The sequence below is a fragment of the Bos grunniens genome, chromosome 13 (assembly GCF_055505025.1).
Source record: "Bos grunniens cultivar Pamir isolate PY7600 chromosome 13, Bosgru_T2T1.0, whole genome shotgun sequence".
NCBI classification, from domain to species: Eukaryota; Metazoa; Chordata; class Mammalia; order Artiodactyla; family Bovidae; genus Bos; species Bos grunniens.
In genome coordinates this window covers 63,285,415-63,309,929 of record NC_141177.1, presented here as the reverse complement: position 1 = coordinate 63,309,929, position 24,515 = coordinate 63,285,415, and the positions used below count along the sequence as shown (strand labels likewise).

The following is a 24,515-nucleotide window of genomic DNA, read 5'->3' as shown; positions in this document are numbered from 1 at the left end:
TTCCACTGTATAATCATAAGGGATTTGATTTAGGTCATACCTGAATGGTCTAGTGGTTTTCCCTACTTTCTTCAATTTAAGTCTGAATTTGGCAATAAGGAGTTCATGGTCTGAGCCACAGTCAGCTCCTGGTCTTGTTTTTGCTGACTGTATAGAGCTTCTCCATCTTTGGCTGCAAAGAATATAATCGATCTGATTTCGGTGTTGACCATCTGGTGATGTCCATGTATAGAGTCTTCTCTTGTGTTGTTGGAAAAGGGTGTTTGTTATGACCAGTGCATTTTCTTGGCAAAACTCTATTAGTCTTTGCCCTGCTTCATTGCGTATTCCAAGGCCAAATTTGCCTGTTACTCCAGGTGTTTCTTGACTTCCTACTTTTGCATTCCAGTCCCCTATAATGAAAAGGACATCTTTTTTTGGGTGTTAGTTCTAAAAGGTCTTGTAGGTCTTCATAGAACCGTTCAACTTCAGCTTCATCAGCATTACTGGTTGGGGCATAGAGTTGGATTACTGTGATATTGAATGGTTTACCTTGGAAACGAACAGAGATTATTCTGTCGTTTTTGAGATTGCATCCCAGTACTGCATTTCGGACTCTTTTGTTGACCATGATAGCCACTCCATTTCTTCTGAGGGATTCCTGCCCGCACTGGTAGATATAATGGTCATCTGAGTTAAATTCACCCATTCCAGTCCATTTCAGTTCACTGATTCTTAGAATGTCGACATTCACTCTTTCCATCTCTTGTTTGACCACTTCCAATTTGCCTTGATTCATGGACCTGACATTCCAGGTTCCTAGGCAATATTGCTCTTTACAGCATTGGACCTTGCTTCTATCACCAGTCATATCCACAGCTGGGTATTGTTTTTGCTTTGGCTCCATCCCTTCATTCTTTCTGGACTTATTTCTCCACTGATCTCCAGTAGCATATTGGGCACCTACTGACCTGGGGAGTTTCCCTTTCAGTATCCTATCATTTTCGTGACATTGTACAGGAGACAGGGATCAAGACCATCCCCACGGAAAAGAAATGCAAAAAAGCAAAATGGCTGTCTGGGGAGGCCTTACAAATAGCTGTGAAAAGAAGAGAAGCGAAAAGCAAAGGAGAAAAGGAAAGATATAAACATCTGAATGCAGAGTTCCAAAGAATAGCAAGAAGAGATAAGAAAGCCTTCTTCAGCGATCAATGCAAAGAAATAGAGGAAAACAACAGAATGGGAAAGACTAGAGATCTCTTCAAGAAAATCAGAGATACCACAGGAACATTTCACACAAAGATGAGCTCGATATAGGACAGACATGGTATGGACCTAACAGAAGCAGAAGATAGTAAGAAGAGATGGCAAGAATACACAGAAGAACTGTACAAAAAAGATCTTCACGACCCAGATAATCAGGATGGTGTGATCACTGACCTAGAGCCAGACATCCTGGAATGTGAAGTCAAGTGGGCCTTAGAAAGCATCACTACGAACAAAGCTAGTGGAGGTGATGGAATTCCAGTTGAGCTATTCCAAATCCTGAAAGATGATGCTGTAAAAGTGATGCACTCAATATGCCAGTAAATTTGGAAAACTCAGCAGTGGCCACAGGACTGGAAAAGGTCAGTTTTCATTCCAATCCCAAAGAAAGGCAATTCCGAAGAATGCTGAGACTACCGCACAATTACACTCATCTCACACGCTAGTAAAGTAATGCTCAAAATTCTCCAAGCCAGGATTCAGCAATATGTGAACCGTGAACTTCCTGATGTTCAAGCTGGTTTTAGAAAAGGCAGAGGAACCAGAGATCAAATTGCCAACATCCGCTGGATCATAGAAAAAGCAAGAGAGTTTCAGAAAAACATCTATTTCTGCTTTATTGATTATGCCAAAGCCTTTGACTGTGTGGATCACAATGAACTGTGGAAAATTCTGAAAGAGATGGGGATACCAGACCACCTGATCTGCCTCTTGAGAAATTTGTATGCAGGTCAGGAAGCAACAGTTAGAACTGGACATGGAACAACAGACTGGCTCCAAATAGGAAAACGAGTTCGTCAAGGCTGTATATTGTCACCCTGTTTATTTAACTTATATGCAGAGGACATCATGAGAAAAGCTGGACTGGAAGAAACACAAACTGGAATCAAGATTGCCGGGAGAAATACCAATAACCTCAGATATGCAGATGACACCACCCTTATGGCAGAAAGTGAAGAGGAACTCAAAAGCCTCTTGATGAAAGTGAAAGTGGAGAGTGAAAAAGTTGGCTTAAACCTCAACATTCAGAAAACGAAGATCATGGCATCCAGTCCCATCACTTCATGGGAAAGAGATGGGGAAACAGTGTCACTTTATTTTTCTGGGCTCCAAAATCACTGCAGATGGTGACTGCAGCCATGAAATTAAAAGACGCTTACTCCTTGGAAGAAAAGTTATGAGCAACCTAGATAGCATATTCAAAAGCAGAGACATTATTTTGCCAACAAAGGTTCATCTAGTCAAGGCTATGGTTTTTCCTGTGGTCATGTATGGATGTGAGAGTTGGACTGTGAAGAAGGCTGAGCGCCGAAGAATTGATGCTTTTGAACTGTGGTGTTGGAGAAGACTCTTGAGAGTCCCTTGGACTGCAAAGAGATCCAACCAGTCCATTCTGAAGGAGATCAGCCCTGGGATTTCTTTGGAAGGAATGATGCTAAAGCTGAAACTCCAGTACTGTGGCCACCTCATGCGAAGAGTTGACTCATTGGAAAAGACTGATGCTGGGAGGGATTGGGGGCAAGAGGAGAAGGGGACGACAGAGGATGAGATGGCTGGATGGCATCGCTGACTCGATGGACGTGAGTCTCAGTGAAGTCCGGGAGTTGGTGATGGACAGGGAGGCCTGGCGTGCTACAATTCATGGGGTCGCAAAGAGTCAGACACGACTGAGCAACTGATCTGATCTGAGATGTAGCTCACCAGGCTCCTCTGTCCATGGGATTCTCCAGGCAAGAATACTGGAGTGGGTTGCCATTTCCTTCTCCAGGGGATCTTCCTGACCCAGGGATCAAACCCAGGTCTCCTGCATTGCAGGCAGATGCTTTAACCTCTGGGCCACCAGCTTACATGTGCTCAATTAAACTATGACAAAAGAAGCAAGAATATACAATGAGGAAAAAAGAGCCTCTTCAGTAATTGGTATTTGGAGTAGAGTGGAACTGGATTACCTTTTACATCATATACAAAAATAATCTCAAATGGATTAAAGGCTTAAATATAAGACCTGAAACCATAAAATATCTAGAAGAAAACACAGGCAGTTAGCTCTCTGAAATAGGTCTTAGTCACATTTTCTGTATATGTCTCAACAAAAGGAAACAAAAGTAAAAATAAATGGAATTACATCAAACTAAAAAGTTTTCATACTTTCAAAGTATCAGCAAAACAATACAGTTACCTAGTAAATGGGAGACTATATCTGCAAATGATATATCCAATAAGGGATAAATATCCAAAATATACAAAGAACTTGTACAAGTCAACATCAAAAGATCAAACCTAGAGGGGTGGGATGGGGAGGGAGATGGGAGGGAGGTTCAAAAGGGAGGTGATATATGTATATCTATGGCTGATTCATGCTGAGGTTTGACAGAAAACAACAAAATTGTGTAAAGCAATTATCCTTCAGTTAAAAAATAAATGAATTAAAAAAAAAAAAAAACAAACCTGGGTAGAGTACCTAAACAGACATTCTTCCAAAAGAGACAAACAGACAACCAATACATAAAAAGATACTCAATATCACTAATAATCTGGGAAATACAAACTAAAACCACAGTGAGATACTCCCTTTTCCTGGTCAGAATCATGAGTATCAAAAAGAAAAGAAATAACAAGGGGAAGGATATCAGGAAAAGGGAAAATTGGTACAGCCATTGTGGAAAGTAGAATAGAGATTCCTCAAAAAATTAAAAATAGAATGGCCATATGATCCAGTAATTTCACTTCTAGGTACTTACCACCTCCCCCAAATTCAATAATATATTTACCTCTACATTCACTGCAATCCCTGATACTTCGTTAAAGCAGTCTGAAGGGATTAAGACATGGCCCAAATGAACTAAAACACTAGTTTAAAGACTTAAAACATGATGGAATTATAATTTTTTAAATACACAAAATGCTGTTCTATATAAAATCATGACAGATTTCTAAAATGGCCTCCAGGATCTCCATCCCTAAGGTTATGCTCTGTATAGTCCACTCCTTTTGAATGTGGATACCACCTATGACTTGCTTTTAGCCAACAGAATATTGCACAGTGATGAGATGCCACTTTCTTTATTAGACTGCACTACATAGTTGACCTTTGAACAAGATGGGTTTGAACCACACGAGTCCACTTATACAAGGATATTTTTCAGTGAATATAGTATCTATGTTTTCACTTTACAGATGTTTAACTAAATGTGGGGGAAGTTTACATCTGGTTAGAGATCACAATATTTGGAATCAAAGAACTAGGGTTTGAGTCCTGATTCTATCCAAGTCATTTTACCTTTGTGCCTTTCAGTGAGTCATTTATCAATTCTTTTGTTTCAGAGGCAGAGACAGCAGTATGCAAATTTTCAACTGTGAGGGAGTGGGTGGCACCCCTAACTCTCATGTTGTTCAAGGATCTATTATATAGCTACAGTGAAAAGGTATCATTCATGATCATGTTATTCATGTTATATTACATAAGACTGTCTTAGCAAAAAAGAAAAGAGAGAAAGAGACTTAGCTGGCCTTTAAGAAGATGTAAGATGCCATAATGTAAACTGTTTGTGGAGAAGGCCACTGGCTAAGTGCCCCAGGCCAACAACTGCAAAGAGAACTTAAATTTGCCACTTCCACTTGAGCTTGGAAGAGGACCCCCAAGTGACCAAAAAAAAAAAAAAAAAAAAGAGCCTAGCCAACACCATGATTGTAGTTTGGTGAGTCCTTGAGCACAGGATACAGCTAAGCCATGCTCAGACTCCTAAGCCATTCAAACCATGAAAGCAATTTCACTATTTTAAGCTGCACAATGTGAGGTAACTTGTTATGCAGGAATAAAAAACTAATACCATAAAGTTGTTCCTTTTATATTCAGTATCTCAAGAAGTACTATAATTTTCTTCCCAAATTTATGCTATTTGATTCTTGAAACATGAAAGTATATACTTGTGGGACAGTTAAGTCCAGTCACTCACTGGAAGAGAGTAACCAAACGGGTTACATGATGCTCTGATGGTTAAGAAGTTGTAACTTTCAGCAAAAGAAAGTTTATCAAAGAGAAGATAAAATAAAGGGTTACTTGTATTCTTTTCAGAATACACATGGATCACATGAAAAAGAGTGAGCTATATTAACAATCTCTGAAATATTTTCCTATTTGCCTCTTGCATCTCACACCTTTCTGAGATAGATGGGACAGCTATTATTTTACCCATTTTAGTGATGAAAGACAAAGTTTAAGTAGGTTAAAGGGACTTGTCCAATGTCACTTAACTAGTAAGTCTGTTCTGACTCTTAATATGGTGTTCTTTCCTCTATGACGTTGCCTATAATTGAGTGAATAACAGTTTTTTTCATAACCTTGACAGTAAACATATCTGAATTCACCATTTGATTTTCTAAAACTTGCTGAAAAAAGTCAACCAATAGTAAAGAAGCATTGTAAGAAGAAATTAAGTACACATGCACACACACAAACACATATATACCTGTATTCACATACATATGTTGTCTATATAAACAGTTATCAGAGCATTATTAATCAAATTTAGATGCACAGGGAGAGATTCTGTGTTACCTGGACTTGAGGCATATTTTCTTTTACTTTAAGCTCTTTCCCTACAGACTTCTTCCTGAAAAAGAAATATTTTTAAATATATCATGATGTTTTATGATATCTGATGACTATGTTTTCTTGATAAGTACTTAAATCATTTTAAAGAAATGAAATTTTGAGAGGTGCACTCAACACGATGGAGTAGGAACACCCTGAACCTAACCTCCTCCCAGAGGCACATCAATTAGAACTATTTACAGAGCAACTATTGATGAGAATGACATGAAGACCACTAGGGAAGATTTTCCACAAATAAAGATACAATGAAGCTAATTACTATAATGAGATGAATACGAAGGGCAAAGACTCAGTATAGTGAAGAAGTACACTCCTGAGTAGGTGACCCACAAATGGCAGCACGATCACAATTGCAGTGGTTCTCCCCCGAGGAATGAGCGGTCTGAGTTCCACATCAGGCTCCCTAGCCCAGGGGTGCTATACTGAGAAGACAAATCCCAAGAATATCTGGCTGTGAAGGACAATAGGGCTTGCATACTGGACAGCAAGAGGGCTGAATCTATGCAGGAAATACAGAGCCTACTCTTACAAGGAGCATGCAAATCTCATATTCTCTTAGTCTCCCAGTACAGGGGCAGTAATTTAAAAGAAGCCATGGGGCTTCCTTAGTAGTCCAGTGGTTAAGAACCTGCTTTCCAATTCAGGGGACACAGGTTCAATCCCTGGTCAGAGCACTAAGATCCCATATGCCATGGGGCAACTAAGCCTGCATGCCACAACTACAGAGCCCAAGCCCTACAACAAAGATCCCGCAAACTGCAACTAAGATCCAATGCAGTCAAAAATTAAATAAATAAATATTTTTAAAAAATAAGTAAAAGAAGCCAGGGTTTGACCCAGTTGCTGATCTTGGAGAGCCTCCTAGAGAAGCAGGAGGCAGCTGAGACTCCCTCTGGGGACACAGAGGCTGGTGGCAGCCATTTTTGTGAGCTCATTCCACCATGAGGACAAAGTGCTGGCAGAACCATTTTAGAGTCTTCCCTTTAGACTATTAGTAGTTAGTCTAATAGTCTAATTGGCTTATCCACTCACCAGCCAACTGACACTAACCCAAGACATCCCTGAACCCCAGCCTGGGTACCCAGCCCTGTCCACCAGAAGGCCAGCAGCCACTGCATGAGGCATGGTCTAGCACCCTATCTCAGAAAACAAAAATTTCAAATAAACAATCTCACCTTACACCTAAAGGAATTAGAAAAAGAACAAAGTCCAAAAATTAGTAGAAGGAAAGAAAAAAGAGGTTGGAGCAGAAATAAATGAAATAAAGATTTAAAAAAAATTTTGAAGATCTATAAAACTAACGGCTGGTTTTGAAAAGTTAAACAAAATTGATAAAACTTTATCCCAACTAAAAGAAGAAAGAAAGAGGGGGCCCAAATAAATAGAAAATGAAAGAGAAGTTATAAAAAAATTAAAGAAGTTACAACACACACCACAGAAATACATAAGAGATTAGCACAATAATACACAATAAAATGGACAACTTAGGAAAAAATGGACAAATTCCTAGAAACAGACAATTCCCCAAGACTGAATCAGGAAGAAATAGAAAATACAAACAACACAATTACTAGAAATGAAATTGAATCAGTAATCAAAAAATTCCCAATGAAAAAAAATCCACAATCAGATCACTTCATAGGTTAGTTTTACCAAACATTTAAAAAATAATTAACACTTAGCCTTCCCAAACTATTCAAAAACTTTAAGAGAAAGGAACACTCTGAACTCATTCTATGAGGCCAGCAAAACCCTGATATTAAAACTAGACAAAGATACCACGAAAAAGGAAAGTTACAGATCAACATCACTGATAAATATAGATATAAAAATCTTCAACAAAATAGCAAACCAAATTCAACAATATACTAAAAGAATTATAGGACTTCCCTGGTGGTCTAATAGTAACAGTCTGCCTGCCAATGCAGGTGACATGGATCTGATCCCTACTCCAGGAAGATCCCATATGCTGTGCAGCTACTAAGCCCGTGCACCACAACTACTGCACGCATGCTTTAGAGTCTGTGTGCCGCAAGAGAAGCCACTGCAATGAGAAGCCTGTGCACCACAGCTAGAGAGTACACACTGCTCACTGCAACTAGAGAAAGCCTGCACACAGAAATGAAGACCCAGTGAAGCCACAGATAAATTTTTTTTAAAGGATCATACACCATGATCAAGTGGAATTCTAACCATTGTTGCAAGGTTAATCTGACACCCAAAAGTCAATCAACATGATAAAGTACATTAACAACAAAGAATAAATATTATACGATCATCTCAATAGATGAAGAAAACCTTTTGACTAAGTTCAAAATCCACTTACGAGAAAAACTCTAAACAAAGTAGATACAGAGGGAATATACCTCAACATAATAAATGTCCTATATGACAAACCCAAAGGCAACAACATACTCTATGAGAAAAAACTGAAAACATTTCCTCTAACATTAAGAACAAGACAAGAATGCCCACCACTTTTATTCAGTATTTTCCAGCCACAGCAATCAGACAAGACAAAGCATAAAAGGAATCCAAACTGGAAAAGAAGAAATAAAACTGTCGTTGTTTCCACATGACATAATATTATATTTAGAAAATCCTAAATATGCTATCAAAAAAATTATTAGAAATAAGTGAACTCAGTAACATTGAAGGATACAAAATAAACATACAGAAATCTGATGTGTCTCATACACTAACAACAGACTATTAGAGAAATTAAGGTGAGTCCCTTCACTGTTCATTTGAAACTACAACCACATTGTTATTAATTATACCCCAATGCAATGGCACCCCACTCCAGTACTCTTGCCTGGAAAATCCCATGGACAGAGGAGGCTGGTAGGCTGCAGTCCATGGGGTCGCTAAGGGTCGGACACGACTGAGCGACTTCACTTTCTCTTTTCACTTTCCTGCACTGGAGAAGGAAATGGCAACCCACTCCAGTGTTCTTGCCTGGAGAATCCCAGGGACGGGGGAGCCTGGTGGGTTGCCGTCTATGGGGTCGCACAGAGTCGGACACGACTGAAGTGACTTAGCAAAGCATAGCACAGCAATGCAAAATAAAAAGTTAAAAAAAGAGAGAAATTAAGAAAACAATCCTAGTCACAACTGCATCAAAAAAGAATAAAGTACTTAGGAATAAATCTCAAGGAGGTACAAGACCTGTACCTGGATGACCATAAGAAAATGATAAAAGAATTAAAAATAACATAAGCAAGTAGAAAAATAGTTCATGTTCATCAATCAGAAGAATTAACACTGCTAAAATGACCATACCATTCAGAGAAATCTATCTATATAAAAATACCAAAGGCATTTTTCACAGAACTAGAACAAATAATTCTAAAATTTCTATGGTAACACAAAAGACCCCAAATAGCCAAAACAATCGTGAGAAAAAAGAACAAAACTAGTGGTTATCATGTACCCAGATTCCAAGATTTGGTAATACAGTTTGAAATCAGAGCATAAAAACAGACACGCAATTCAATGAAACAGAATAGAAAGCCCCAAAATAAATCCATATGTATGTGGTCAATGAATCTAAGACAATGAAGGCAAAAATGTACAATGGGGAAAAAAGCATCCTCTTCAATAAACAATGGGGGGAAAACTAAACAGTTACATGTAAAAGAATTATATTGGACTACATTCTCACACCACATACAAAAATAAACTCAAAGACTTAAATATAAGACCTAAAACCATAAAACTCCTAGAAGAAAACGTAAGTGGTACACTCTTTGACACAGATGTTAGCCATATTTTTGGCATATGTCTCCCCAGGCAAGAGAAACAAGAAAAAGTAAACAAATGGAACTACATCAAATTAAAAAGCTTTGCACAGCAAAGGAAACTATCAACAGAATGAAAAGTCAGGCTACTATATGGGAGATGATATTTCCAAATAATATATCTGATAAGGGTCAATATTCAAATACAAAAAACTCCCACAACTTAACATTTAAAAAAAAAACCCAAAACCTGATTTTAAAATGGCAGAGAATCTGAATAGATATTTTTCTAAACAAGGTATCTAGACAGCTGACAAGGTACATGAAAAGATGCTCAACAGTACTAATCATCAGGGAAACACAAATTAAAATCTCAATGATATATCCTTACACCTGTCAGAATGGCTATTATCAAAAAGACAACAAGTAAGTGCTGGAAAAAATGTAAAGAAAAGGGAACTCATGGTGCTTTGATGTTGGGAAAGTAAATTGGTGAAGTCACTATGAAAACCAGTACAAGAGTTCTTCAAAAAATTAAAAATAATACTACCACATGATCCAGCAAATCTACTTCAAGTATTTTTCCAAAGAAAACAAAAATACTCTCCCCGAAATGCCCCACGTTTATTGTAGCATTGTTTACAATTGCCAAGTCATGAAAGCAAGTACTTAAGTACCCATCAACAGATGAATGGATAAAGATGTGGTGTTATGTATGTGTGACATATACATACAAATACACACACACACACACACACACGTATGTGCTTAGTCGCTCAGTTGTGTCTTTGTGACCCCATGGATTGTAGCCTACCAGGCTCCTCTGTCAATGGGGATTCTCCAAGCAGTAGGCTGTCCAGGGGATCTTCCCAACCCAGGGATTGAACCTAGGTCTCCCGCACTACAGGCAGATTCTTTACCGTCTGAGCCACCAGAGAAGCCCCATATATATGACAGAAAATAACTCAGCCGTATAAAAGAATGAAATCCTGCCATCTTTGACAAAATGGATGGACCTAGAGGGTATTATGCTAAATGAAATAAGTCAGGTAAAGAAAAATACTGGATAATTTCACTTATATATGGAATCTGAAAAACAAAACAAATGAACAAACACAGCAAAACAAGCAAACATATAGATACAGAGAACAAACTGGTTGTTACGAGAAGGGAGGAGGACACAGGGATAATTAAAATAGGTAAGGAACATTAAGGAGTACAAACTTCTAGTTACAAAATTAGTAAAAGTCATGGAGATATAATGTACAGAATAGGGAATATAGTCATTAATATCATAATAACTGTCTGTGACAGGTATGATTGTTTTGAAACATTAAAATATCAGATTACTATGCTGTATGATGGCGGTGGTAGTTTAGTCGCTAAGTCATGACCGACTTGCGATCCCACAGACTGAAGCCCGCCAGGCTCCTCTGTCCAAGGGATTCTTCAGGCAAGAATACTGGAGTGGGTTGCCGTTTCCTTCTCCAACTATGCTGTATACCTGTAACTAATATATCAATTATAATTCATAAAAAAGAAATAAATTTCATATGGAATGCATATTTTTATCAACTATACTTCAATTTAAGAAAAGAAATTCTTATTTTTAAAAGCCATAAAATTCATAAAGCTTAACTGATAAATAACTGAATAACATTTGTCAAACTAACATCTCATTGGTATGATTAAAATATGCTAAGCTGAGATGGGAAAAGGATTTTCAAAGTACACTGGTCATTTTTTCTTCTCTGATTTTCTTTTCCTCTCTTAAGAAAAGGACATTTGTCTGGTAAGTTTCTTTTTAGACTTTGTGGAACTCTACAAAGATTGAATTAATAGTTTCCTTTTTAAACTATATATTTATATTAGGGTTTGATCAAGAAATTTCCAATGGCATAAATTATTTTATATTAATAAGGAAAATATTCTGTTAATAAGGCCACTTTAAAATAACCTACATTAAAATCAGATACTTTTCTTCATTAAATAAGACAACTAAGAAGTGCAGTAAAAAGGAACAGCCCCAGACTGGGGAGAGGGGTTAACATACAAATCACAAATCATGAGCTAACACATCAATGAAACATTGTAAATCCTTTCATCTCTAAAATTATTTGGGTTTAATTTTGTCTACCTATACCTGAATATCTTGTGATTCTCTCTAACCCATTTTCAGTTCTTTGTTCTTCCCTTCTCAGCTCTCTCCCACCCATATGCTGGTCTGCTTATAAAATTATACATTTGCTAATGTTGTGTTTTTATAAACCTGTTAATAAATTGTTTATATGACTTTAAATTGTATAAAGTGAAAATGTAAATTTATAAGTAAAAAATATTAACAAGTATCTTTTTGTCTTACGCTTCTGAATCTTCAGACTTTCCTTTGTCCTTTTTCTTCTCTGTTTTCATAACTTTCTTTGTTCGCTCACTTGTAGCCTTTGTTTTCTGTGTAGTTTTATATACGCCAGAAATAAATAGTTAGGAAAAAAATAAATCATAAGTAAATACATGATAATATACATTACTTAGATTTCCATTTTACTCTGAGAATCACTACACTGTGTTTCAAGGGAAATTATTGAATAAAAGCAAAACAAAAATAATGATATAGCCAGAATGTTTGTTACAGTGCTATATAGAATGTAACTCGCCAAATAAGCTAATACATATGAAACAAATTCCTCTGACAAATTATAGTCAGTTCTTCTATAACATTATATATGCCATCCTGAAAATCACCTCCCTGTGAAAAATCATATTATAAAAACTGCAGGATATATGGGGGGAAAGAGTCTAGGTTATGCAAAAACACTGTCGATGATACACGTAAAAAATTAAAACCTATTAGGAACATTAATTCAGTTTTACATAGTTAAATGATTAAGAAATAAGATATGATGAGAAACATAGCTCTTTATGCTGAAAAAGAAATCAAGTTTCTTTGTGGAAATGAGCATCAAACAGATTTCAAGTTGAGAGCTAGTAAGCAGTATTGGAAGGAGGGTTATCTGAAATTGGACAAAACTTTCTAACACCTGGATTGGTGTGGTACACTGTATACCTGGTAAACTAAGGAAGCTTGCAGAAGCTACTTTCTACCTTCACCTAGTATTATTTCCAGATGAATTTGTGTGTAAGAAATTGTAAAATTCACATTATGCTCAAACTGTTCAGTCATGCTGGAACAAGTTTGCATTTCAAAACAAATATTATAGCAGAACTGAGATGTTTTAAACTATTTTTGAACTACTATGTAGTATCAGGTTATTTTATACAAGAAAGTATAAAAAATTTGACAATTAGATTACTAAAAATTTTAGACAAGCTTAATAATAGAGACCTATTATGATACTGAGTGGTTATTTCCTATTTCAGACCACAACTTCCAACAGATACCAAATTCACCATAGCAAAGTTCTCACAAGTTAAACACCAAGTGTAATAATTTCCATAAAACACAGAAAGTTAGTATAATAATACATTTTTAATGAAAATTGTTAAGGTTGCCAAATAGTTTTTCAGTTTAAATCTGAATTTTGGTATGTATTTCCTATTTAGAAAAATCTAGTATATGGGCAATCAAAACACACTAAAATAATGAAAGGGATAAAAGAATTAAAAAATAATGAACATATCATCAGTGAGCTATGGGATAAATTCAAATGGATTAATATGCTTACAACTGGAGTTCATGATGGAGAAAAGGGGTGGGAAAAGAATATTTGAAGAAATAATGATCAATTATTTTCAAATTTGATGCAAACTATATATCTGCAAATCTACAACAGTATAAAGAAAACTAACCCCCAAGACACATATAATCAAATTACTTTAAAGCAGTAATAAAAAAAAATCTTAAAAATGGACAGAGGAGAAAAGCAGACACAATAAGGAGAACACAGACTTCTTGCAAGAAATACTGCAAGCCTGAAGAAAAAGGAACAACATCTTTAAAGCACTGTAAAGTGGGGGAAAACGTAAACCGAGAATTCTTTATTCAGAAAAAATATCTTGCAAAATTGAAGGCAAAAAAATTCGTCCAGAACTCAAAGAGCAGCAACCCTGCACAACAAAATGACAAAGAATCCTTCAAAGAGAAGAAAAATGATACCAGATGGAAATAAGGAAATAAAGAATACAATAAATGATAATTATTTGGGTAAATATAAACACTATTTTCCTGTTAATTAAATCTCTTTAAAGGACAATATTATACAACAAAACTAATAACAGTGTGTTGTACAGTAGTAAAATGTTTAAAAACAATAGCACAAAAGCTGGAAAGGGACAAACGAAAGTATGTTTTAAGGTTCTTATACATAAAGTAATTTAATATCACTTGAATAGAGACTACAATAAGTTAAAAACAAGATTGTAAACTCTAAAGCAATCAATAAAGCAACCCACTGAGCAGCAAATTAAAAAGTAATACAGACATTGCTACCTGAAAGCAGGGTGATGTTGCAACACAACTAAAACTGTGCAAGTGGCTTTGAAACAAGGCATTGAGCAGAGGTTGGAGAAATTTTATGCAGTATAAAAAGAAATTCATGAAAAAGTAATATGACAAAAGGAAAAAGTCCTTTACCCTGATACATTGTTTTGAGAGACAGATAGAGAAACAGAAAGGCAGGCTGACTGATCACAAGAATAAAAAAAAAAATTCCCCTTAAAATCAGGAATAAAAAATGCCCACTTTCAACATGTCTATTCAGTGTTATTCTAGAGATCTTTGCCAGTATAAGAAAGAAAATTTGGTCTATCATTTATAGATATGTCGATTATGCAAGTAGAAAAATAAAAATCTAACCATTATGATAGTGTGACTAGGTTTGTAGATGCAAACTACAATACACAAAAATTTGATATATTTCCCTAGCAATAGCTTTAAAATATTTTAATATATCAACCCATGAACAGTATGAAAAGGCAAAATGATAGGATACTGAAAGAGACACTCCCCAGGTCAGTAGGTGCCCAATATGCTACTGGAGATCAGTGGAGAAATAAGTCCAAAAAGAATGAAGGGATGGAGCCAAAGCAAAAAGAATACCCAGCTGTGGATGTGACTGGTGATAGAAGCAAGGTCCAATGCTGTAAAGAGCAATATTGCATAAGAACCTGGAATGTCAGGTCCATGAATCAAGGCAAATTGGAAGTGGTCAAACAAGAGATGGCAAGAGTGAACGTCAACATTCTAGGAATCAGCGAACTAAAAAGGACTGGAATGGGTGAATTTAACTCAGATGACCATTATATCTACTACTGCGGGCAGGAATCCCTCAGAAGAAATGGAGTAGCGATCATGATCAACAAAAGAGTCTGAAATGCAGTACTGGGATGCAATCTCAAAAACGACAGAATAATCTCTGTTCATTTCCAAGGTAAACCATTCAATATCACAGTAATCCAACTCTATGCCCCAACCAGTAACGCTGAAGAAGCTGAAGTTGAATGGTTCTATGAAGACCTACAAGACTTTTTAGAACTAACACCCAAAAAAGATGTCCTTTCCTTTATAGGGGACTGGAATGCAAAAGTAGGAAGTCAAGAAACACCTGGAGTAACAGGCAAATTTGGCCTTGGAATACGCAATGAAGCAGGGCAAAGACTAATAGAGTTTTGCCAAGAAAATGCACTGGTCATAACAAACACCCTTTTCCAACAACACAAGAGAAGACTCTATACATGGACATCACCAGATGGTCAACACCGAAATCAGATTGATTATATTCTTTGCAGCCAAAGATGGAGAAGCTCTATACAGTCAACAAAAACAAGACCAGGAGCTGACTGTGGCTCAGACTATGAACTCCTTATTGCCAAATTCAGACTTAAATTGAAGAAAGTAGGGAAAACTACTAGATCATTCAGGTATGACCTAAATCAAATCCCTTATGATTATACAGTGGAAGTGAGAAATAGATTTAAGGCCCTAGATCTGATAGATAGAGTGCCTGATGAACTATGGAATGAGGTTCGTGACATTGTACAGGAGACAGGGATCAAGACCATCCCCATAGAAAAGAAATGCAAAAAAGCAAAATGGCTGTCTGGAGAGGCCTTACAAATAGCTGTGAAAAGAAGAGAAGCGAAAAGCAAAGGAGAAAAGGAAAGATATAAACATCTGAATGCAGAGTTCCAAAGAATAGCAAGAAGCAATAAGAAAGCCTTCTTCAGCGATCAATGCAAAGAAATAGAGGCAAACAACAGAATGGGAAAGACTAGAGATCTCTTCAAGAAAATCAGAGATACCAAAGGAACATTTCATGCAAAGATGGGCTCGATAAAGGACAGAAATGGTATGGACCTAATAGAAGCAGAAGATAGTAAGAAGAGATAGCTCAATACACAGAAGACCTGTACAAAAAAGATCTTCACAACCCAGATAATCACGATGGTGTGATCACTGACCTAGAGCCAGACATCCTGGAATGTGAAGTCAAGTGGGCCTTAGAAAGCATCACTACGAACAAAGCTAGTGGAGGTGATGGAATTCCAGTTGAGCTATTCCAAATCCTGAAAGATGATGCTGTGAAAGTGCTGCATTCAATATGCCAGTAAATTTGGAAAACTCAGCAGTGGCCACAGGACTGGAAGAGGTCAGTTTTCATTCCAATCCCAAAGAAAGGCAATGCCAAAGAGTGCTCAAACCATCGCACAATCGCACTCATCTCACACGCTAGTAAAGTAATGCTCAAAATTCTCCAAGCCGGGCTTTAGCAGTATGTGAACCGTGAACTTCCTGATGTTCAAGCTGGTTTTAGAAAAGGCAGAGGAACCAGAGATCAAATTGTCAACATCCCCTGGATCATGGAAAAAGCAAGAGAGTTCCAGAAAAATATCTATTTCTGCTTTATTGATTATGCCAAAGCCTTTGACTGTGTGGATCACAATAAACTGTGGGAAATTCTGAAAGAGATGGGAATACCAGACCACCTGATCTGCCTCTTGAGAAATTTGTATGCAGGTCAGGAAGAAACAGTTAGAACTGCACATGGAACAACAGACTGGATCCAAATAGGAAAAGGAGCACGTCAAGGCTGTATATTGTTACCCTGCTTATTTAACTTCTATGCAGAGTACATCAGGAGAAATGCTGGACTGGAAGAAACACAAGCTGGAATCAAGATTGCCGGGAGAAATATCAATAACGTCAGATATGCAGATGACACCACCCTTATGGCAGAAAGTGAAGAGGAAATAAAAAGCCTCTTGATGAAACTGAAAGTGGAGAGTGAAAAAGTTGGCTTAAAGCTCAACATTCAGAAAACGAAGATCATGGCATCCAGTCCCATCACTTCATGGGAAATAGATGGGGAAACAGTGGACACAGCATCAGACTTTATTTTTCTGGGCTCCAAAATCACTGCAGATGGTGACTGCAGCCATGAAATTAAAAGATGCTTCCTCCTTGGAAGGAAAGTTATGACCAACCTAGATAGCATATTCAAAAGCAGAGACATTACTTTGCCAACAAAGGTCTGTGTAGTCAAGGCTATGGTTTTTCCTGTGGTCATGTATGGATGTGACAGTTGGACTGTGAAGAAAGCTGAGCACCGAAGAATTGATGCTTTTGAACTGTGGTGTTGGAGAAGACTCTTGAGAGTCCCTTGGACTGCAAGGAGATCCAACCAGTCCAGTCTAAAGGAGATCAGTCCTGGGTGTTCATTGGAAGGACTGATGCTGAAGCTGAAACTCCAACACCTTGTTCACCTGATACAAACCAACTCATTGGAAAAAACCCTGATGCTGGGCAAGATTGAAGGCGGGAAGAGAAGAGGATGACAGAGGATGAGAGGGTTGGATGGCATCACCGATGCAATGGACATGAGTTTGAGTAGGCTCTGGGAGTTGATGGACAGGGAGGCCTGGCGTGCTGCAGTCCGTTGGGTTGCAAAGAGTCAGACATGACTGAGCGACTGAACTGACTGGTGGTAATTTAGAACATAGCATTCTTTTTTTTCAAAGCACTGCTACTGCTGCTAAGTCGCTTCAGTCGTGTCCGACTCTTTGCAACCCCATGGACTGCAGCCCACCAGGCTCCTCCGTCCATGGGATTTTCCAGGCAAGAGTGCTGGAGTGGGGTGCCATTGCCTTCTCCTTTCAAAACACAGTTGCTGCCAATTAATAGAGCTTCTCAAATGGTGCTAGTAAGAAGGAATCTGTCTTCCAATGCCGAAGACATAAGAGACCCAGGTTGAATCCCTGGGTAGAGAAGAGCCCCTCGAGTAGGGAATAGCAACCAGATCCAGTATTTTTGCTAGGAAAATTTCAGACAGAGGAGCCTAGAAGGCTACAGTTCATGGGGCTGCAAAGAGTCGGACATAACTGAGCACAGGCTATCAATTATTAGTACTGGTATGTATGCCATTTTCAGACACTAAAATTAACTAACCTCTGTACTTTTCAACTTTTGTAGTTCATTTTCCAGCATTAATTTCTCCTCTGATAATACTTGGAGATCACTTTGAATCTGTGTGTATTTCTAAAAACAAGTATTATAACTTCATTAATAATGAAAAGCAAACATATCAATATGGAGAGGTTATTCGGGTACTTGATTATTAAAGTAAAAAAGTCTTTTTTAACTCATAGAAATCATGAACCACTGGTATTAATCTGCATAGTGAAGTTATAACAGGTGCTGAAAGAGGCAAAGGTACTATGATTGACAATGGAAATTCAGAGACTGTGGGATATTATAGTTCAGTATTTCAAGTCAAGTGTTTCTGAGTGATTTAATAAAGTCTACTAAAATCAAAAGAATAGACAAAAATTTCCAGCTCTCATATGCATAAAAATCTCTTGAATAAACTAAGCATCTATCAGCAACATCAAGGACAAAGTGCAAATTCAAACTGAGAGCACAATACTTACAGCCTCTAACATCAGTTGCTCATTCATAGCTCTGAAAAGCAAACCAAAAATATAATTTTAAATTTTTATTTTTATTTATGTAATATCATGTATTTTCTATGTAAAAAAAATTAATATAAATAAGGTTAGAGTATACTTTGACTAGCATTCCAAAATTTCAGTGTTCTTCCTAGAGATACTGTTCGATTGCTGTATATCTTTCCAAAACTTTTTCCATGGATTTATGACACTTTATATACCTATTGTACACTTTTTCTTAATGAGCTGGATGTTTGTTTTGTTTCCTTTTTCATATAAATGACATCACTGGATATGTTCTCAACATTTTTTTCACTTAACACAACTTCTGAGATCTATTTATATAGGTAAACATAGATTCCTCTCACTCCCTTTAAATACAATTTCTTATTCCATATCAAGAGTTGGCAAACTTTTTCTGTAAAGAGCCAGATAGTGAGTCTTTTACACTTTACAAACCAGTTAGTCTTGTCACTACCAGCCAGCTCTGCAGTGGATATGGCTGTGTTTTAACAAAACTTTATAAACAGAAACAAGCTTCAGGCTATATTTTTTTTTTTTAAACTTTACATAATTGTATTAGTTTTGCCAAATATCAAACTCATGGACTGCAGCTTGCTGACAACTGTTCCATAGTACAGATAAACTATTTTTTGGACTAATGAGCTTTTTATTAATTATAATCAGAATTTTTTAAAGTTTTATTATGATTAACATACTATAAAATTAACTCACTTTATACAATTCAATACCTTTTAATATATTCACTGAGTAACAATTGTTGTTAAGTGAAATCACACAATTTTGTCTTTTACGACGGGCTTATAATTACTCAGCATTAAGGTCCTCAAGATTCATCCGTGTTGTACCATATGTTAGAATTTCTTTCCTTTTTAAGACTGAATAATATTCCATTGTATGTATACAACACATTTTCTTTATCTTCATCCACTACTGGATACTTGGGTTGCTTCCACATCTTTGCTATTTTTAATGATGCTACAGTGAACATGGCTGTACAAATCTCTCTTCAAGACTGTAATTTCAATTTGGGGGGTTACATTCCCAGAAATGAAATTGTTTTATCTCTACCTCATGATCCAAAAAAACGAATCATATTTTTTGAGGAATTGACATACTATTTTCTGTTGTGGTCATACAGCTTCACATTCTGTATGATTATAATTTTAAGCTTCAAAATTAAACATATCATAAAAATTAGCAAAATTAAAATTTTTAACAGTAGTTTTATTTTCTATGTTTCCAATTTATCTGAAATAAATATGTACTTGTATTTATAATGAGGAAAAGGAGTTATTTTAGAAGCTTACCTTTCTAATTTATTTGCCTGATTTTCAAATATTTTCAACATGGTATTCAATTGATTAGTTACAGGAGAAGTTTCTATTGTTAAAAAAAAAAAAAGGAAAACATTTAAAGGTATTACAAATGGGAGGGGCTATATGTATATGCTGGCAAAACTCACTGCTATATGTGAGAACCAAACAACGAGGAAACAGCAGAAATGTGCAACATATAACAAGGGGACCAAATAAATTAAGTATATCAAGATGCTAAGTAAACCAGAGACCTTGCTTTGGGAGGGTCAGTACTCCCTGAATATTCAGAGTATATTGGAAGAAGTCAGCTTTAGAAGAATAAAATTCAGAATTTCTTATAGGTAAGAAAGTATTTAATAATGCTTATACAGAAAGTAATACGGTATAACAAACAATATTTTAAAATTAATCCAATAAAAGCATAGCACATAATTTTAAATTATGTCCTGTATACAGTAAAAGTTTACAAAGAAATCAAGTATTATTTATGTCACAATCTGAAAAACAGTTCTCAAGAGGGAGAAAGGACCCTGCTATGGACTGAGTATTTGTGTTCACCCAAATTCATGTTAAAATCCTAATCTCCAATACAATAATAATTAGAGATGGGGTCTTTGAGAGATTATTAAATCATGAGAATGGAGCCATGTGAGACACAAGAGAGCTTGCTTGCTCTCTTTTCGTGGTCTCTCCATTATTTAAGGACACAGCAAGAAGATGTCCATCTGCAATACAGGAAGGAAGCTCTCATCAGAACCTGACCAGGATGGAACCCTGATTTGAACTTCTCAGCCTCCAGAACCATGAGAAATACATTTCTATTGCTTAATCCACTAGTCTATGGCGATTTGTTATGGCAGCCCCTAAAATGGGTCCATATCTACAATTCTACTAGTTCAGGAATTTCAACTCAGTAGCATAGAACGTGTAGATGAGAATATTACATATCCATTGCCAAATGGAACAGCTTGGAAAATCATCCAATTGCTCTTCCTCAAGACCTCATTATGAATTACCTTAAAACAGAAGAAAAAAGATCAGAGACTCCAAGTCTCATTGAACTGTTCTATTATAGTTAAGACCCTTTTCTGAGCAGAGTGTCTCTGGTTAACAAAGTGGTTTAAAAGTTATTTTAAAGTAGCCAAATTTTTCCTTAAAAATTATGAGTAAAATTTTTACTTGTAAAAATAGTAAAAATTTTACTATTTTAGAATGGTTTTATGATTAGAAGATGTGTTCCATTGGTCTATAAGTGGGCACAGAGACCTCTGTTTTTGTCCATGATGGTGCATCAGGGACCAGAGTTACACTTTCACTTTAAACCTATTAAAAACTGGACAAATATACGATATAGTATTCAGAAAACAGAAGGGACAAGGCAGTAATCCCTCACAGAAGGAAAACAAAGAACTGCTCAATGATGACCCTACCTTACTGCCTGAAGTTCCAGACCACAGCATAAGGAAGGGAAACCCATATAAAGTTACTGGTCTTGAGTTCACAGACAAGGTTTAGAGACTGGAGAGGCCAAAGCAGCTAGAATTCACAGGGCACAGTAGTAGACAGAAGACAGTGGCAGAGATTGAGGAAGAGCGAGCTCTACAGACATGCAAATGGTTCCCCCTAAAGCAGAGAGAGACTTTTACTGTCTACTCCAAAGCTCTAGATATCTTTCTATCCAACCTACTCAGTCAGGGCTGCCTCAAACCAGAAGTCTCTATAGATCTTGGGAGTACTATAGAACGTATAGCAGGCCTTCATTTAAACATGACACTGTTAGAGTTTATAGCTGAAGCTGAAAGAACAGGATTACCATCAACTTTTTCCAACCAAGTCTTATTTTCCACTTCCAAAACAGTATTCCACAGCACACATAACATGATTGTTTGAAAATTCTCCCCAGTATTAAGACATAAAAAAGGCAGTTTCTCCTTTCTGTTGATAAGTAGTCAGAAGTTTGAATTCTAGCAGCTCTTTATATTCATGAATTGATAGGTACTCAGCTACAAAGTATAAGTGTATATGGGATGATCTGTAATTCACAGTAACAGAGTCTACAAATGACCTCTTAAATTTATCACTGCTCCTTCCTCAAAGGTCTACCACCTCTGAAACACTTTTGTAGCATATTCTAATCATAATTAAAAATCCTCCACGCCAAGTAATAATATGGAACTCCTTAAAAATGAGTCTATTAAAAAAAACAGTATTTTTGGTAGGCAGTAGCTAACTAAGAATTTCAATACTTACTTGATAGCCAGCTCAACTGTATGGCTCCAAACTCCGGGGAATTTATGTTTTAACTTAACAAGTATTATTTTAAATTATAGAAAATTATAGAAATACACATAACAGAAGTTATTAATACAATGATGTTTAATGAGTAGAAACTTACGTGGCTCAGTCACAGAAACATCTGTAATTTCTTCAGTTGAGTGTGTTTTTATGAATTCTGAAATAATTAATAGTTATAAGTTTCAATATCAATCATATATATCAATTGAATTTAAATTTCATATTTTTTTAAATAACTCATTCAAGAGAAAATTCCTGGGCTTCCCTGGTGGCTCACTGGTAAAGAATTTGCTTGCCAGTGCAGGAGACACAGGTTCAATCGCTGGTTGGGGAAGATGCTGCATGGAGCAGAGCAACTGAGCCTGCACCACAACTACTGAGTCTGAACTCGGGAGCCTGTAAGTCACAACTACTGAAGCCCAGGCATGCTCTGTCACAAAGAGAAGCCTGTGCACTGAACCTGGAGAGTAGCCCCAGCTCTCTCCAACTGGAGAAAATCCTGCACAGCAACGAAGACCCAGCACAACCAAATGTAAGTAAATATTTTTTTAAAAAGAGAACACAAAAAGTCTAAGAAAAGCAACAAAGCTGCCAATATTGTAGATTCTCTGAATCAGGCAACAAATTGTAACATCTAAAACAATGTGCATAACAACTGAGTGATGTGAACTCACCATTTTCTCAACAAAACTTGCTTTTCCTCTTATATTCTCCCAGTTATGATTACCATCATCTAATCTCCCTTCCTTTCATATCCAAATCTGCCCCCTTTCCTCTCTTATTTGTACTCTAATACAGTTGAATTGGTGTATCACTATGCAGTTACAGGAGAAGGCAATGGCAACCCACTCCAGTACTCTTGCCTGGAAAATCCCATGGACAGAGGAACCTGGTAGTCTGCAGTCCATGGGGTTGCACAGTCGGACATGACTGAAGCGACTTAGCAGCAGCAACAGGCACTTATCACACATTTAAGATACAACAGTTAACTTCCCTTTCTTACTCCCAACCCCCAAATCTACCTTCTCAATGTGGCCAGAATAATCTAAAATTCAACATGACACTTCCCTATAAAAAAGTCTTCAATGATTCTCTAATTAAATATATTGGCGGGGGTGGGGGGGAGAAAGTGTTCCTTAGCACAGAATCTAATCCCTTGGCATAGGCTTTCTCCTATCTTATCCCTTCCTATTACTCCGTACTTGAATACCATACCAGTAGTAAGGTAGCACTAGTGATAAGAACCCACCTGCCAATGGAGGAGACAGAGGAAATGCAGGTTTGATCCTTGAGTTAGGAAGATACTCTGGAGGAGCACATGGCAACCCACTCCAGTATTCTTGCCTGGAGAATCCCATGGACAGAGGAGCCTAGAGGGCTGTGGTCCATGGGGTCGCAGAGTTGGACATGACTGGAGCAACTGAGCGCACACACGCGGTAATTCCCTATTCATGCTGTTTCTCATGCTATACCCTCTTCTTAAAATACCAAATATCTCCCTTCTACACTTGACAAAATCTTACTGATCCATTGTTGTTGTTGTTTAGTCACAACATTGTGTTTGACTCTGCAACCCCATGGATTGTAGCCCTCCAGACTCCTTTGCCATGGGATTTCCCAGGCAAGAAAACTGGAATGGGTTGCCATTTCCTTCTGCAAGGGATGTTGCAGATCCCGGGATGAAATCCACATCTCCTGCACTGGAAGGCAGATTCTATACCACTGAGGCCACCAGGGAAGCCCTTTAAGGTTGCATAAAACCTTAAGTCTCTCAAGCTGAACAAGCTGGCTCCTTTCTATGGAATCATGGCAAATAACACACATCTTTTTCATGCATTACACTATATTAAGATAATACATAATATGCTTGTATCCATGCCATGTTGTGGATTTTGAGGGTAAAAACCAAGTTTTATTAATTTTGTATACTCCCAGAATTTGAAACATAAGACCTTGTACTGAAAAGATCAATTACTACTGAATATCTTTATCATTGTATAATTTATATGGCTATAAATTTTTACACTTTAAATCTCAAAATGTTAGTGTATTTAGGAAACCCTATAAAGCCTGGACTTGAGCAAAATACCACCTTCAATTTTCTGCTTCAGAGTTTCATAAGTTTGCACATCTTCTGGTGGAATTCCACTATCCCTGTTAATATTTAAATAAATAAAACATATTATCAAACAATTTAAATTACACTTAAGAACCAGAATATATGTTCTAGACATATGCAGTTTGTAAAATAAAATTTAATGTTTTCTTTAACCTTTATTCAGACATTAAGGTAAATTATCTAGTAAATAAGTAAAAAGTATCAAACTATGTAATTCTATGAATTCTATATATTGACAGAGTGTATTCCATGAATATAAC

At 36.8% G+C, this 24,515-nt stretch overlaps 1 protein-coding gene across 1 annotated transcript in view; it reads right to left on the bottom strand.

Annotated features, from left to right (window-relative positions):
• The window catches only part of CCDC7 (coiled-coil domain containing 7), a 274,689-nt gene that overhangs the window by 230,534 nt on the left and 19,640 nt on the right, over positions 1-24,515 (bottom strand). Inside the window, exons 8-14 of the mRNA XM_086334569.1 lie at positions 24,229-24,290; positions 22,237-22,293; positions 19,833-19,905; positions 18,484-18,514; positions 18,002-18,091; positions 11,963-12,048; positions 5,804-5,858 (exon numbers count right to left, since the gene is read on the bottom strand). Coding sequence (XP_086190695.1) covers positions 5,804-5,858; positions 11,963-12,048; positions 18,002-18,091; positions 18,484-18,514; positions 19,833-19,905; positions 22,237-22,293; positions 24,229-24,290 — 454 coding nt within the window. The remainder of the gene's footprint in view (positions 1-5,803; positions 5,859-11,962; positions 12,049-18,001; positions 18,092-18,483; positions 18,515-19,832; positions 19,906-22,236; positions 22,294-24,228; positions 24,291-24,515) is intronic.